General features: G+C 41.3%; 1 protein-coding gene across 1 annotated transcript; it reads left to right on the forward strand.

The window, feature by feature from the left end:
• The first annotated feature begins 2,058 nt into the window (after positions 1-2,058).
• Positions 2,059-5,293, forward strand: tbxta (T-box transcription factor Ta). The gene is made up of 8 exons (XM_015042519.1): positions 2,059-2,333; positions 2,481-2,745; positions 3,324-3,458; positions 3,553-3,614; positions 3,847-3,908; positions 4,037-4,210; positions 4,316-4,439; positions 4,537-5,293. Exons 1-8 carry the CDS (start codon positions 2,149-2,151, stop codon positions 4,793-4,795), a joined length of 1,266 nt encoding a protein of 421 aa, XP_014898005.1. The 5' UTR covers positions 2,059-2,148; the 3' UTR covers positions 4,796-5,293.
• Positions 5,294-11,684: the final 6,391 nt, after the last annotated feature.

Consider the following 11,684-nt stretch of genomic DNA (forward strand, 5'->3'; position numbering starts at 1 on the left):
ACATATTTACAAAAAAAAAGTTTTTTCTTTTTTATCTTAAGTGCTAAACTTGTATATATTTTGTAGAGTTTTGGCTTAATTACTACCCTGTGTTTTATTATTCTTTCATCAAATGACAGTTTTTTTTTTTTACTCTGTGTATCCAGTTAACTATTAAATGATCCCTAAATTAGTTGACGATCACTTTAATTATCGATTAAACACAAATAATCTGATTAATCATTTCAGACTCCTGCAGATAGCAGCTTTGGTGATTTTTTGTCGATGAATGTTTCAGTGACTGTAACATCTAATACTAAAGCCTGACTGAGCCTTCTGAGGGAACCGTGATGCAGATGTGGGCCCTGACCGCCGGGGCCCTCCACACCTCCTCACAACGGGAACACAGGGGCCGCCCTAATGGCCCTCGCTCTGCAAACACAAATCCTCTCATGTGGATTTGACGCAACAAAAGATTAGCACAATTTGCAAACATACAGCTGAGTTCAAAGGCTTCCTTCCCTTCTCCTGTTTGCATGAACACCTTTCAGCCTGCAGGCCCTCAGGAGCAGCAGCCTGACGCGGCTCTTCAGCCAGAAATCACAGATTCACTCATGCGATTTGAGGCGCATGACACTGACAGAGGAGGAAAACGTTTCCTTCTACCGCAAATAAATCCACACAGTCAGGCTGGAGGGAGTTTAATCACCATTACAGACATTTGAAGCAACTTCTGATCATATAAGGAATAGAAGGTTTCTTATGTTACAGCAGATGAGTAAAAATAAGTAAATTAAAAGTGTAACTAAGTAACACAGGTGGAAGATTTTTTTTTTGAAAGTTATAAAAATAAGTTAAAGTAAGTTTAGAATGTTTAAAACCATCTGGTTATTTGTCCCTCATTCAGACTTTCTTGTATTTTAATGTGAAAATCTTGATTTATTTATTTTTTTCCATTAGTTTCCTGACCAGTTTTCAAAAAAGCAGAAAGCTGAGAATGAAACAGAGATCAGTCCCAAAAATCTACAAATACGGAGAGAAATCCATCAAAAACCTGAAACTGGAGAAGTTTAACTTCACTGGATCAAAATGTAGACGACAGAGCAACATAAAAACATAGAAAAGAAGTCAATTAATAAATAAATGGATGATTAACATATAATAAATGATTAAATCAAACCTTTTACAATAAAACCTGACTGGAGATGTTATTAAAAGATTATGGTTGGTTTAAAATATTACTTTCATGAAATGCTGTGATCATCAGTGATGAAAACATATGTATATGATCACTTTGAGTTATTTTTCTTTCAACACAAACGCAATTAGCAGGATTGGGAAAATATCAATATCAGTAATTAAAAAGGTAAATTTTTAACAGATGTCAAGGTTAAAACAGCTACAGGAACAAAGTTTCTCAAATATTTTTATCCTTGTATTGTGACAGAATGTTGCCGTCTCAATTAGAAAATATATTGAATCCCAAATAATATTATAAATAATGGTTGTATCCAATATGTCAGGATTCTATTAAAAGGTTAATTTTTTTCAGTAACTCACCATGACACACATTATGTAGTTGAATCTACTCAGACTGATGTTTTCAGGCTTTTTTCTGTCTGTTATGATCATTTTCCACTTAGTGTGTGGAGATTTTTGCAACTGCAACTAGAACAACAACAACAACAACAACAACAAAAAACAACTAGGTAACATTTTGTGTTTTTGCGGTGTGTATTTGATCAATGAATTAAATGACATATAAAACACACACACACACATAGACACACTTTGAAGACTCAAACGCGTTAGCTAAGTTCTCGGTGCTTCATGCTAACCAGGCCTCTCTGAACCAAACAGCGTCATTTTGTCCTCATCCAGTAAAACTCGATCCATTTCTCTAAATTTCTCATTCCAGCGGGGCTCGGGGTTCTGGTAGGGTGGAGTCTAAAGGAAGCCGTCAGAAATCCGAGGTGTGCGCACTGAGCCCAAACCACGCCCCGCATCCCCCATGAGGTCCCTGGGGGCCCTTAAATGAGGAGGGCCTCGGGGCTTCCAATCCGGTGTTGCACTCGGGCCTGGTTATCTCATCCCGTGGGATTTGTATTTTTTTTTTAATTTTTAATTTTTATTTTTCTAAAAGATTTTCATCCGACCTGACTTGGGAATATGAGCTCTTCGAGCCCCGACCAGCGACTGGAGCATCTGCTCAGCGCCGTGGAGAGCGAGTTCCAGAAGGGCAGCGAGAAGGGAGACGTGACGGAGCGGGACATCAAGCTGACGCTGGAGGACGCGGAGCTGTGGAACAAGTTTAAAGAGTTGACCAACGAGATGATCGTCACCAAGACTGGCAGGTAGGTCCGAAGAGCGCAGGCCGCGGCAGGGATTGGAGGAAAATTCTTAATGCAAACATCATTATTATTATTATTTAGATTCTAACATAACATTCAGAGACCTTAAACGGTTTAGAAAAACTCGACCAGTCTGACCTGTGTCCGCAGGAGGATGTTCCCGGTCCTGCGGGTCAGCGTGTCCGGCCTGGACCCGAACGCCATGTACTCGGTGCTGTTGGACTTTGTGGCGGCGGACAACAACCGCTGGAAATACGTGAACGGGGAGTGGGTCCCCGGCGGCAAGCCGGAGCCGCAGAGCCCCAGCTGCGTCTACATCCACCCGGACTCCCCCAACTTCGGGGCGCATTGGATGAAAGCGCCCGTCTCCTTCAGTAAGGTGAAGCTCTCCAATAAGCTGAACGGCGGAGGACAGGTGAGGAGGGGAAAGAAATGGGAAAAAAATATATATATTTTATTACAATTTATTTGTTACAGGTGATTTAAAATAATAATAATAATTATAATAAAAATCGCTAACTATTACCCAGTAGGGATTCAAGTTTTTGAACAAGTTGAAGTACTGGAGATTTTTTCTTGAAAATGCTCATATGGAGAATTTGTGCCTTAAAAATCAGCACTAGTTTTTTGCTCTCATTTTTATTTAAGAATTTTGTCATGTGGTTTTACATATTAAGTTCAACAAATAGAAGTGGTTTTAAAAAAATACAAATCAAGCCATCAGGTTGAAGCATCAGCTTATAACAAATCACTATCCCAAAGAGAAAAAAGAGAAAAAGAAACAGAAACAACAGATTATAACACTTTTATTTCATCTAATGTAATTGTCTTCAAGGAATTAAAGTAATTGATAAGAGGTTGCCATACCTGAAAAAATGTTAAATCTACATCATTTAAAATGTTTGATTACTTTTGTACAAAATTGGTTTTCATGCTTCAATTTAATAAAAACTTTGCACACCTGTCGGATGAGTAACTGTGATGTTTCTGTAGATCATGCTGAACTCTTTGCACAAGTATGAGCCGAGGATCCACATCGTGAAGGTCGGAGGAATCCAGAAGATGATCAGCAGCCAGTCATTCCCCGAAACCCAGTTCATCGCCGTCACCGCCTACCAGAACGAAGAGGTCTGTTGTGCCCACAACCATTAACAAAAAAAGTTTGTCCCAATACTACGATATGCATTGCGAGGTATTCTGACATCTTTGTTCTTTTCCACAGATCACTGCTCTAAAGATAAAGCACAATCCCTTTGCCAAAGCTTTTCTGGATGCCAAAGAAAGGTACGGAGTGCTTTACCTTCCATGACAGAACAGGCCTGGAAACTAATTCTCCAAACACATGATGTACATGAAGACTTTGTTTTAATACGGTTTAATAGACATGAATTCTTAAAAAAGAAACCTGTTTTATTTCAGTCTTTGTCTTTCGTATTATCAATAGATGTCTGTACATAGTCATGTCATGTTTGGCGCTGTGTCCAAGGAAGGACCTGATGGTGTACTTCCATTTCAGGAGTGACCATAAAGACGTGTCTGACCACAGTACAGACGGCCAACAGTCCGGCTATTCTCAACGTACGTTTCTTGTCGTCTCTTCAGACTCGACGTCTTCAAAATGTCGAGAAAACTGAAAGTGAACATCAACGAGATGTTAATGATCTGAGCTATAGATTGATGGCTTTGTGCTGGTCTTTCCTCTGCAGTTGGAGGTTGGTTCCTCCCAGGCCAGAGTCCCATCTGCCCCAACAACAGTCCGCCTCAGTTCAGCAGCACGGCTAGCCACCCGTCTGGCTCGTACTGCGAGCGCTACTCCAGCCTGAGGAGCCACAGGGCGGCTCCGTACCCCAGCCACTACCCCCACAGGAGCTCCAGCACAAGTAAAACCTTCTTGGAATTCCCTCAACAGAACGTTGTGATTGAACGCTGTCAGAATGTAAAAAGGAGAGTTTACTTTCACTTCCTTGTTCTCACTTCCTTTTCAGACAACTACATGGACAACAACTCTGGGTCTCTGCCGACCCACGACAGCTGGTCTGCCCTCCAGATTCCCAACTCCACGGGGATGGGCACTCTTTCTCACACCACCAATTCCACGTCTAATTCTGGGTGAGACTCTTAAATGTTGCGTTCTGTCGTCTACATTTTGATCAAGTGAAGTAAAAGAGACTGCATCAGTCAACTTACTTCTTCATCTTGCCCACAGTCAGTACCCCAGCCTCTGGTCGGTAGCCGGCACCACACTCACCCCTTCAGGCTCGTCCTCCAGCTCTGTACCTGGAGGTCTGACCTCCCAGTTCCTGAGGGGCTCCTCATACACGGGCTTGACCTCCTCCCTACCCGTCTCCTCGCCGTCCACCATGTACGAGCCCAGCCTGACCGAAGTTGGAGTCGGGGACGCCCAGTTCGAGAACTCCATCGCCAGGCTCACGGCGACATGGGCGCCTGTAGCTCAGAGCTACTGAGGCCTCACTTCCTGTCTGGCCACAAGGTGTGGTACAGACTAAGGTACGCGGATGTCCTGCCAGGATTCTTGTGAAAAAAAATATCATTTAATCCAGTTTGCTAAAAAAAAAAAGACACAACTCAGACCAAGATCATGGTTGTATATTTTGTTTAAATAGACGAATTTGAGACTCACGGTGCAACGAGTACAACAATCTGCTTTCTAACAGTCAACAAGATGTTTGTCAGGCATGACTTCTAAGTGAAATAAGAGATCTTCTGGCACCCTTTCAGTATTGGCCTGTGTATTGAATTATAGCAGGCACAGACTGGGTCATTTGTGCAATCTGTAGCCCATTGCCAAATGAGGCAATGCTACTTTTGGGAAGGAGCAAACTCACTTCATCAGTAGACAGATCTGCGCTTTGGATTTTGAATGCAAACTTGCTCTTAGGCTTCCAAATGATTTCCCACCATGTTCTCTAATGTTTTGTTTTTGTTCTTAACCCAAAAAGATATATAAAAAAAAAGTTCCACTAACAGGAAAATGTACATGTGTGTATATAGAGTAAATTAATGTGTGTATTTGCCCTTTACGAACGTTTCCAAAGTGCCTTCAGATTGCTGGACTAGAACGAGTCCCACGCCTGTACATAAGCTTTCTATTTCTATTTGAACTTGCTGCAAGTTTTTATTTATGTCATTTAATAATAAATTAAAAAAATATCTGCTTTCCCAAATGTGTATTTGTCTGTTTTGTTTTTCTTTTTTGGGAACTATTTTTGGGACTGAGAAAGAGCACTCACCCTGGAAAAAAATGCCGTTTTTTTAATGGAAATAAGATGTGGATTAATAACTTCAGCACTTCTTCCACATGTGGTTGATGTTTCATCCTGAACAAGTCAACAGAAAATCAGGCAAATCCGTTCGAACAAAAACATTTCAAAATGCAGCTTGAAAAGTACACACACCTGGAACTGAAACATTTTAACACACATTTTGACTGAATTTAAGAATTTAGTGTTTAATTGGAGTCAAAAAATGTTCTACACCTTCAGTTGGTAATATCTGCCTTCTCTACTATTCAATTCAAGGATAGCACAGGAAACAATGCTACATGATAAAAACAAAGCAACTGTTCTGTTTCATACGAAGGTTTTCTAGCTACAGGCTAATTTGCAAACCCAGTCTCTGGGTAGATTTAGATTGTGAGGACTGATTTTACCCACAGCCTTCAGATGGCTCTGTAGATTTACACTTTGTCTCACATAATAAATTCCAGTTCAGTTAAATATGTTTTATTTTATGCATAAATACTCAGTTCCATCTATATAAAGTTGGAATCTTTTCATATGAGTTTAAGCTCACATGGAATCAAAAGTAAATGAAGTTATAAAATCTTTACTTTGATTTCATTTCTTGTTCAGAGCTCAGAGCAGCAGAGCAGAGAGAACTCCGTCAGGTTAACAGTGTTTCTTATTCACGATGAACAAAGTATGATTTCACAATATACCAGTTATTCTTCTGCTGAAATTCAGATGCTTTGGGATATTTCTTTTTTTTTTTTTTTTTTTACCCAGAGTCGGCTTTATTACTGGACAAGTGTTTGTACTTAACTGGTGGCATTTAATTCAGACAGCTGAGACAAGACTGGAAAAATCTGGTTTTGTGTCGGTGACTGACTGTTGGACCAAAAGAAGGAATCACATCAGGAAGCAGATGGAGACCAACAACCAATAAAAACCATGGAACTGGCACAACGTGAAGTTAAAGTTTCTTTGTGGCATTTGTTTTAACATTGACCTTCAATTAGTCAAATATGATTAATTAATATTCAAACATGTCAATTTATTTACATTTTTTTCTTTTTTAGTTGAACCATCAAACCTTCTGTATCTGAAGAGCCTTTAATAATACAAATTATTGTTCATATATCATAACTGAAATTATGTGTGTGTAATTCCTGTTTGCACCACCAGAGGATTCTCTACAAAAATTCAAAAATATAACAAGACGAAGATCAAACATTTACTGAAAGAAGGTAGCTTCTTTTCCACTGGCTTTGTAATTGTACAATTTGACATTTCAAAATTACATTTGCTTCATTGAAACAATCAGCAAAGGTCCTGGTTCCAGCACAGACTCTGACCTTGCACTGGGACCAATAGGTGGACAAAAGCCTCCTGAGGTCAACGTTGAAATGAGAAGAGCAGGTTTGATTAAACAGGAGCTGTTGAAGGGATCCGCAGTGGCGCCTGTCCTGATTTTAAAACCCATGGCTTTCGTGTCGTGGGATGAGTCTCACTTTTGCCCATGTGCAGCAAACCTCAATCAACAAACTTTTGGCCCCCGCTTTATGAGCTTTCCTTAAATAACGGTGGCAGCACAGCCGTGCTAAGTGGACGCGACTTCAACGACATGTGACCGAAATGAAAGAGTCCGGTTACAGAAATCCGCTGGATGGTGCGTCGCAATCACTGGCACCCTTTTGTTACAATCTGCATTCTGGTGCGACGTACGGTCAGCGCGCTCAGATCCGCATGTAGGACAACATGGACCCGAAATGTCAACGCATGGGTCTGAAATGATACAATAACGTGCAGGTCAGCCTTACCACTGGCAGACAGAACACCAAATTCAGAAGACTGTCCAAGCCTTTATGTGGACAACATAATCTAAACCACAGACTGGAGTTTAAGGTCGCTCTATGCACTGAAGTCTCTTGCTGTGTTTGTAGCGTGTTCATAAGTTAACAAAGATGTCTATTGAGATTAGTAGCCAACTACCTGAGGACAGATGAGAAATCAAAAATGATTTGAGTTTCCAGTCATTTGGTTGATTCAGCTCATGCCTGAGGCCTGGCTGTGCCCTCATGATGTCTGGGTGTGATGCACGGTTGTGTGCCAGGCTGACGGAGGCTTGGATCGGTGATGGAGTGGCCCTCACCAAGGTGCAAATGAAGACTTGAGGGTCACAGGGCCAAAGGCAAACAGTAATGAAACAGCAATGTGACCTGCAGCTGGCAGGGAACCTCCTGAGCAGAGCAAAGGTCCCATCATGAACTTATCCACTTCACTGCTATTCACGCTCAGGCAAATTGTCCCTTTGAGCTTCCACAATGTACAGCAGTGGTCTTTGTTCATCTGTTAGACCTAATATGATGAAACAAAGAGTTGAATTATTTAGCCAGAAGCTAAAAAAGTAGGGATGCAGGATATTGTATTTTTCATCTGTATCTGATATGCTGATATACTAAAACTAATTTGGCCGATAACTGTTACCAATACCGATATTTCTTCCTATACCTACTTACTGAAAGTATACGGCTTTCTCTACTGTGGAGTTAAAATACTGCATTGTCTTTGTTAATTTAGCCTAATGCTAATGCTAAAACAGAGGCTGAAAATGATGTAACACTTTCAACTTGCAATAAGTTTAATGTCAAATTTTATCATGACATCTGCTCTCTAAGACAATGACTACACTCAAACAGTGAAAATATGCAACTCTTCACAAAATTAACTCAACCTGTTCACAAGCAACAAGTGAAAAGCACATCAGTCGCGCATTAATACTTAGTATAAAGAAGTTTGAATTTGATTTATTTGTCTAGGGCCGCTTAATCAACATCATATAACGTCAGGTGTGCCTGAGTTAGCTAAAATAAACACATTTTCATTGGTAGCCTCTTTGGCAGTTAAAACCAAAATTAAAATCAATCATCAATTATGATTACACAATAAAATCACAATAAATAATACATTTTATAAGCAAAGAAAAACGGAGCCATTTTTGATGCAGTGGGTTCTGACTTTAACTATTTTTAAATCAGTTCCTTCACTGCCTCTTAAAGCTGTTAAACATGCATAAGACGTTCTCCTACGGTGAGTGGAACAATGTTCCAGATGTTTCTGCCTCTCACTGAAACGTCTAAACTTTAGACTCTAAAGGGAACCTTGCAGTCTGCTCTGACCACAGACCCAGTGGCTCTGCCAGAAACACAATTTAGCAAATTCCCCCCAATGATGTTGGTGCAAGTCCATGGAAAACAGTCCTCAACATGTGAGGTCATTTATAAACTGTTTAATCACTGCCCTGGTGCAAACTACTGGTATAAAAACCACTAGAGAATCTTTATAATTAGCAGATTACTTCACTCATCTCTTGTTGTTCATTTGAAACCTATTTGTCTGTCCGTGTGTTTATGAACAGTTGCTGTGTTTGCTGACGGTCTTTGCTCAGCCTGGAGCAGGTCCTGCTGGGCCCCGGGCCCCCCCAGACCTCCCCTCCAGTCCTCACAGTTACAGTTTGTGTTGACCTGAAGACCCGGATCTCCTCCTTACGCCTCAACCTGCAGCCTCTGTTGGCCTTCAGTAATTGACAGTTAGCGTTTGCTCACTGGTTGCCTCTGCACCCTTGGAAGTGTGTGTTGTGAGCACACGATCCAAAGTGTGTCCTGTGTCGCACCCAGCTGTGGAGGATAGGAGGAGAAGTCAGGATGGGCCGACTAGGAATGAAATGTTTTTGCAGAATGTAATATTTGTGGTTTTTCGCAACAGAATGAAACCTAAAACGCCTTCCTTATGCTGCCGTTCCCTCACGTACCACCTTACACCTCCCTTCCCCTTTGCTTCCAGGAATATTCCATCAGATATTCCTACTGTAGAGGACAAAACGACAAACACGGTGATTGAGACGGTGAGTCACATTGTGCACAGGGCCTTTTGGTCGATTTACGGAGGGAAAGTGAGTTGGCCAGCCGCTGCAGCTGCAGGGAGGTGTATTTGCAGACTGCCCATCTCGCCCGCTCCAGGACCCTCATCTCTGACCCTCTGATGTCTGTGTGTCTTTGTTAATGAAGAAATTCTGGTACCTGGGTGAGACATTGCTCTCAGCTGAGCAGACTCTGACTCTGTGCCCTCAGCCCCTGAGCAGTCCTACTGCCGCCCCGCCCAGCCACAGAAAACCCTCTGGGCCTCCAGCCTGGACTTTCCTCACACTTATTTGCAGCTCTGAATAGAACCTCTGGAAATCCAGCAAAACAAAAATATCTGATACTTCATTGACTTAATGAACCAAAAAGTTCATAAGGTCTACTCTCTCGATTTATTAAAATCAAAGATATTTTATTAATTTCAAAGGGAAGTTAAATGTCTTGGTAGCTCATATCATCAACTCAATGTAAATGTTGATGAAAGATTTCCATTAAAAACATCAAATCCCATTTTAAAGCCTCAGTCGATCTCAGTGACACTGAGACTCTTCAGGACTTCATTATACGTCATGTTATGTCTCTAGAACTAGTATTTACTCCTCTCAAAGTCTTTCCTTTTGCTATTGCTACTTGAAAACTTGTGAAAAACTCTAACCCCAAGTAAACATGTTCACATCTTCGCCTGTGGGGGCGCTGCACCAAGAATCACTGAAGGAAACAACACAAAAACCTCAGAAGATGACACTGAGCACAGTTTCCTTCTTCGCAAAAATTAAGTGGCGACAGACAGGATTTCTCTTTAGTCGTTGTTAAAAGACTGTCAGTAATTTCTCCCGCTAGCTTGGACACGCTCGTTTGTTTTGGTTGTGTTTACCCAGAATACCCTGCGGTTCTTTTGGAGCGGTCTCCGGTCTGCTTGGCGTTCACGAAACAAGAGATCACTTCAACCGAACTGAGATCGCAGTCGGGACTAGAGTTTCCTTTTTGATCCGTATCAATCCGTTTGATTGCGCATTCACACCAGCTCTGCGTGGTCCGCTTTCATCAAACTCCGGTTCGTTTTGGGAGGTGTGAATATGCAATTGAACTCTGATTCAGATCCGGTTTCAATATCTTTTTCACAATGGCAAACGAAAAGTGTGCTGTACACCGCGCTCTGTCTAAAGTTTCCAGTTTCACCATGGTAACCTGCGTTCTGCACAGATATCCAGTCTCCGGTTGAACACCAGAGGCTCAGGAGCTGGCTGTTTGAGGAGTGCTTTTGAACTACATGAGCAATTTCACACATTAGGAAGAGTTGCTAGCCAGCATAAGCTAATGTATGTTTCCTCCAGTCGCTGCAGTGATGGTGACAGCCTCTCACCATCCTGACATGCCCTGTCCACTGCTCAGTGGACGGTCACACAACCAGACAAAACTTGTCTGTAAACTGGAGCTCTGTAATGTAGCATTTAGCAGAGGCTCATGATATCCAGTGTGACTAGAGAGAGTGAGAGAGACCGGGTTTTCACTGATCTGTGTTAGCATGCTGCTTCTCTTCATTGTCCACACCAAAGATTAAAGTACAGTGTATGGATAAGTTCAGCTCTCGGTTGCAAAAAGAGAGCTGAAGTCACCCTTATTGAAGTTTCACAAACCAGATAAGTCACTTTTGTCACAAATCACAAAATTTGACTTAAATATTCTGCTAATAGAGCAGAATGATCTAGTCCAGGTTTGAAGAGTCTAGATGGTTTTTCCCCCCAACTAGATTAGATAAAAGATGCTGAAGGTAGTGAAAAATTAGGTGGAATCACTCTTTATTGTAGTTTCACAAATCACAAACATGGTTTTAAATATTCTGCTACTAGTTGAGAATAATCCCGTCCAGGTTTGAAGAGTCTAAGTGTTGCAGTTTTTTAGCTATAGTATGCTAAAGATGATGAAGGTAGTGTAAAATTAGGTGGAATCCCCCTTTAACCATTTCGCGAATCGGAAACCAACTTCAGCTTCGTCAAATTAATGAGGTTAACTTTTTTTTTACGTTACACTAAGGTTGATTTACACATAAATCATATTCCTTCCATTTCTTGATTATTGACTGAAATGAACTCCAGTGGACAGCCAGTTCCTTAATCTGTATCCAGGGGTGAAAGTAGCGGTACGGTAGGGTGCTGCGTACCCCTAAAAGATTTAGCGGGGTTACGCAGTACCTG

Source organism: Poecilia latipinna, unplaced genomic scaffold (assembly GCF_001443285.1).
Source record: "Poecilia latipinna isolate Pla-1442-1.1 unplaced genomic scaffold, P_latipinna-1.0 Scaffold593, whole genome shotgun sequence".
NCBI lineage: Eukaryota > Metazoa > Chordata > Actinopteri > Cyprinodontiformes > Poeciliidae > Poecilia > Poecilia latipinna.